The sequence below is a fragment of the Lactuca sativa genome, chromosome 4 (genome assembly GCF_002870075.4).
Source record: "Lactuca sativa cultivar Salinas chromosome 4, Lsat_Salinas_v11, whole genome shotgun sequence".
Taxonomy (NCBI): Eukaryota; Viridiplantae; Streptophyta; class Magnoliopsida; order Asterales; family Asteraceae; genus Lactuca; species Lactuca sativa.
The window spans coordinates 173,064,808-173,070,265 of record NC_056626.2 but is presented as its reverse complement, the minus strand read 5'-3'; the positions used below and the strand labels follow the sequence as shown (position 1 = coordinate 173,070,265).

Genomic DNA, 5,458 nt, shown 5'->3' with positions numbered 1-5,458 from the left:
ATAATGAATAATAATTGTCTTTTTTTTTTTTGCTTTACCTTGATAAAAAAAAAGTACAAACAAACTGTGAAGAAAACTATGAATTTTATGTGTTTAAATTATATTTCTGAAAAAAAAAAATATAGACAACTCAAAAATTTCAGATAAATGTTGTACGTTTACAGCCAAAAGAAAAATATTGTGAATATTAATGTGTCATATGTTTGAAAATTAATTTATTTAATTGATAGCGGTATGGAGTGACCTTCTCAGATGAGAGGTCAGGGTTCAAGTCTCGGTGGAGACATAGGTGGTTATTTAAGAGTAGATTAGTCAGTTTGCCGTTTAAAAAAAAAAAAAACTAAGTCTCATAAGTATTAATTAAGTAAAATGAATGAAACCCCCTTTTTGGTTATAATGATTTAATTATATATAACCTTTAGCTGAAATTTGGAGAGTTGTAATATTAAAGCAAACCACTAATGAAATAATAAATTTTTACATTAATGTGGTAATATATATATATATATATATATATATATATATATATATATATATATATATATATATATATATATATATATAACTTACTTTGTTTTCACTATCTATTGTGTGCATGTATGATTGATTCTGAACCAATCATTTTAGTTATTTTAAGAAAATAATTAATGCATATTACATGTTGAAAATATATTAGATATTAATTACATCTTCAACATTTAATATGTATTAATTACTTTCTTAAAATAACTAAAATGATTGGTCCATAATTAATCATACATGCACACAATAGATACTGAAAACATTTGAACCTAAGTCTATATATATATATATATATATATATATATATATATATATATATATATATATATATATATATATATATATATATATATATATATATATATATATATATATATATATATATATATATAACTCTTACCAATACTAATTCAAATAATCACATGCTATTTAATAGTAATTTAGAGACTTATACAATTAATCGTTAATGAATAATACACATAAAATATTGGTTGCACGTTTTTAATAGTAGATTTAGAGGTTTTTGGTAGAATATTTAGTCTACATATTAGATGATCATATTTTTATTTTAATTGACTAAACATGATTTAAATATTTCAATACAATTTAATTAATTCTTACATGCATCAATACAAATAAAAATATATATTTACTTCTAGTAGTTTAAATTTAAATAAAATTTAGTTGAAATTGAAAATTTGTCATAATAAAAAACAATTCAGTGCAAATTAACCGATTTTAATTACATTAGTATGGTCAAAGGTATATATATATATATATATATATATATATATATATATATATATATATATATATATATATATTCAATTACATCAAAACACTTCAATTTTACTAAAACTTTTCTCGATTTCAAAGTTGAAATGATATATGTTACGATAAGTAAACTTAATTTATTTTTATATCATATCTTTTAATATGTAAAGTTTGGTATGTGATAATATAGGGATAATGTCATAAAAAACCTTAATTTTGTAAAAAAAAAAAAAAAAATTCGGTTTTACCCTCCGACGGGTTTTTGTGTCATTAATGCCGCATACTTGTCTCACCTTTTGCATTTATGCCAAATACCCGGTTGCAAGAGGGTTTACCGGTTACCCCTCTACTTACCCCTCAACTTTTCCCCCCGTTTCTTAACCCCATTTACCAAACGACGAAGCTGGGTTTTTGAAGAAGAACATCACGAAAACAAAATCAGATTTGTAGACCAAACGACAACGTCAAAATCAAATTCAAGCTGGAGTGGCACATCAAGAAGGAAAAACCGGGAGATAATACGATGTAGCTGTGGTGATATTTGCCCTATTTATATTTCACGCACTCCAGAAAACCCAGGACGAAAGTTTCGTGGCTGCCCTAATTACCATGTAATTGTTGTGATGTTTGCCCTAATTATGCTCTCTCTACTATCGTCCCTTCTTTATGTAATTTTATTCTTCTTTTTGTAGGATGAGGATGGTGGTTGTGGTCATTTCAAATGGGTTGATGAAGAAGAAGACGATTTTAGGGCTTTTAAGAAGCAATTGAACCTTCAACATAAAGATATTGAATCTATGATGTTGCTCAAACTGATTGTAGGGCTGCTAGTGAGTATTTTGGTACGTCTTGTTGCAGTGGTTATTAAGATGTAAGTTAGATGAAATGATAACAAGTTTGTAGTGTAGTTTATTACATTGGTAGATGTACTAAATCTGTAAAAGTTTGAATGGTGCAATAGTATTAATGTTTGTATGGCTATGATCTATTTTATGAATGCTTTTGTGACAATGGTAACTACACATTCAGCAGAACACAAATTCAAAGTAAGATGCATAAAATGGTAATCAAATGTGCCAATAATGGTAAATATGTTCACCATAACACAAATGGGAAGTAAGATGCGTAAATGGTTATCAAATGTGCCAATAATGGTAAACATGTTCACCATAACACAAATGGGAAGTAAGATGCTTAAATGGTTATCAAATGTGCCAATAATGGTAAACATGTTCACCATAACACAAATAGGAAGTAAGATGCATACATGGTTATCAAATGTGCCAATAATGGTAAACATGTTCACCATAACACAAATGGGAAGTAAGATGCTTAAATGGTTATCAAATGTGCCAATAATGGTAAACATGTTCACCATAACACAAATGGGAAGTAAGATGCATAAATGGTTATCAAATGTGCCAATAATGGTAAACATGTTCACCATAACACAAATGGGAAGTAAGATGCTTAAATGGTTATCATATGTGCCAATAATGGTAAACATGTTCACCATAACACAAATGGGAAGTAAGATGCTTAAATGGTTATCAAATGTGCCAATAATTGTAAACATGTTCACCATAACACAAATGGGAAGTAACATGCATAAATGGTTTTCAAATGTGCCAATAATGGTACACATGTTCACCATAACACAAATGGGAAAGTAATATGCATAAAATGGTAATAAAAATTGACAACAATGGATAACACATTCATCATAACACAAATAAAAGGGGGTGTATTAATTGCATAAGGTTTTTTACATCTCACTAATACGTAGCAGCCATCCAATTGTATCCAAAAACCTAAATAAATTATCAAAAAAGGCAACCAAGTTTATAACATAAAACAAGTGGATGTATGTTGCATTTAGTGGGTGGAATGACAATAATATTTAGCAAAAAGTGCTCCATCTGCCCGTGTTTACCCTCCCCACTACACCCCCAAAACACTTAACCAACTACTCCAACCTAACTGGATTGCTAGCAGATGAACCACCTCCATTTTTGTCAAGCACTGTCTTCTTCAACTTCTACAAAATGATCCTTTCAGAGGGTTTTCTCAACCTTGTCAATCTAGGGACATCATCAGGACCTTCATCATCACCTCCTTCTTCTTGTTCACCTTCATCATCACCCAAGTGACCATCATCACCTCCTTCTTCTTGTTTACCACCACCATCAACAATACCATCAACATCATCAATAACAGCCTCATCATCATTATCAGAAGGATGATCCAATACATCTTCCATATCCTGATATTGATAATTACATAAATAAATTAAATTGGAGAAAAATAATGAAAAACACTTACAAAAAAGTAATTTCTTACCAGCTCAACGGGTAGCATGTCATCCAGTTCCAGTTCTACCCCTTCCATACCTTCAATTTCTTCCATGCTATATCCTGCTTCCAACATCGATGCAATCTGTTCAACATCCAGTTTTACCTTATCTACAAGGACACCATCAGCTTTTCCATCATTAAACTCAACATTACCCCCATAATCAGATTGAGTAGCATCATAGGTTTCTGATTGTTGTTGAAAACTACCCTCCCCTAATATTTCGTCCAGCCCCTGCTCAACCTCATCAAGTACTTTGTGTAGATCTAAACCAACCCTTGGAAGCAAAACATCGTCTTTTCCAACATCAACCACTTCTACTTCTTCAACAATATGACAATCTTCAACAATAACATCATTAACATCCCCAGTCTGAATATCATCACCATGACCCCCAGTCTCAATACCACCACCTTCCCCAATCTGAATATCATCACCATGATCCCCAGTCTCAATACTATCACCATGATCCTCATTCTGAATTCCATCACCTTCCCCAGTCTGAATACCATCAACAACAACTTCTTTTTGAGTTGCAGAAACATCTTCTTTATGAGGTGAAGTAGCCTCTTTTTTGGACCTTGATGCTTTTAAAACCTTGGAACTTGATGCTTCTTTCTTTGACTTGTTTTTCTTCTTTGGAGGCTGACTGGATTTAGAAGCTCTTAATGATTCATCAAATTCAGTTGCTTCTTTTTTGGACCTTGAGGCTTTTAAAACCTTGGAACTTGATGCTTCTTTCTTTGACTTGTTTTTCTGCATTGGAGGCTGACTGGATTGAGAAGCTCTTAATGACTCATCATATTCAGTTAACAATGGATGTTTCCTTGGTCTGCCTCTTTTCTTTGGTAGCAAGGGTACTACTGGTTTTTTCTCATTCTTACAACTTTTTTGATTATGGCCATACTCTAAGCATTTCCCACATCTTACTGTTCTTGGTAAAAATACCCTTGTTGATGAAAACCTCCCCTCTTGCTCACTAGCATGTCTCTTCCTTTTGGTAGTAGGCCTACCTGGCATTCTCCTAGCCAAAGGAGGCAATGGCTTTATGAATCCAGTTTGGCTCCAAAGATTACTCCCATTCACTGGTTTTATATTAGAGGAGTAAGACTTTTTAAAATTTTCCTTTGAAAAGTACCACTACTAGAAAAACAGCCTTTTACGACGCTCATTGCGCGTCGTAAAATGCTCAGACGACGCGCAAATGCGCGTCAAGGAAGGCCCTGTCATAAAGAGAGACGACGCGCATTTACGACGCGCATTTATGACGCGCATTTACGACGCGCGGTTATGACACGCAATGCGTATCAAGGAAGGCCCTGTCATAAAAGAAGACGACATGCATTTGCGTGTCGTAATCTTACGACGCGCGTGTTTATGACACGCAATGCGTATCAAGGAAGTCCCTGTCAAGAAAGGCCATGTCATAAATAAAGACGACACACATTTTTGCGTATCGTTATTTTAATTTTTTTTAATTATTTATAGATATACTAGTTTTCAAATTAAATTTGCATTTTCATAATAAAAAATAAAATACCATATACAAAAAATACAATACATTGCACAAAATTTAATGTCATACAAATAATCCTTCCAATAGTAGACAAATGTAACATTTCATGGAAAGATAAAACAAATCAATAGGTGTAACAAAAATTTACAAACTAATTAGATACAAGAAATATCAAAAAAATACCCTCAAATGCTTTTCAAAGTCCAATCTCCATGTCAGCTCTTCAACTCACTTCTCCATCTTCAACTCACTTCTCCATTTTGTTCTTAGGTTCTGTAAGGGCTAGCTCCAGCA

At 32.0% G+C, this 5,458-nt stretch overlaps 1 protein-coding gene across 1 annotated transcript; it reads right to left on the bottom strand.

Moving 5' to 3' along the window:
- Positions 1 to 3,061: 3,061 nt before the first annotated feature.
- LOC128133549 (uncharacterized) lies at positions 3,062 to 4,668 on the bottom strand. Its single transcript, XM_052771032.1, has 3 exons — positions 3,637 to 4,668; positions 3,369 to 3,559; positions 3,062 to 3,107 (listed from the first exon to the last, which is right to left on the bottom strand). The coding sequence occupies exons 1-3, from the start codon at positions 4,666 to 4,668 to the stop codon at positions 3,062 to 3,064; spliced, it is 1,269 nt and encodes a 422-aa protein (XP_052626992.1).
- Positions 4,669 to 5,458: the final 790 nt, after the last annotated feature.

Bases quoted from the DNA above. Each gene is read 5' to 3' on its own strand.
- LOC128133549 (XM_052771032.1), bottom strand. From the start codon at position 4,668: ATGCCAGGTAGGCCTACTACCAAAAGGAAGAGACATGCTAGTGAGCAA. The intron at 3,560-3,636 runs GTAAGAAATTAC...TATCAATATCAG, and splicing joins ACATGCTACCCGTTGAGCTG to GATATGGAAGATGTATTGGA. The intron at 3,108-3,368 runs GTTGAGAAAACC...TAATTTATTTAG, and splicing joins GATGTCCCTAGATTGACAAG to GTTTTTGGATACAATTGGAT.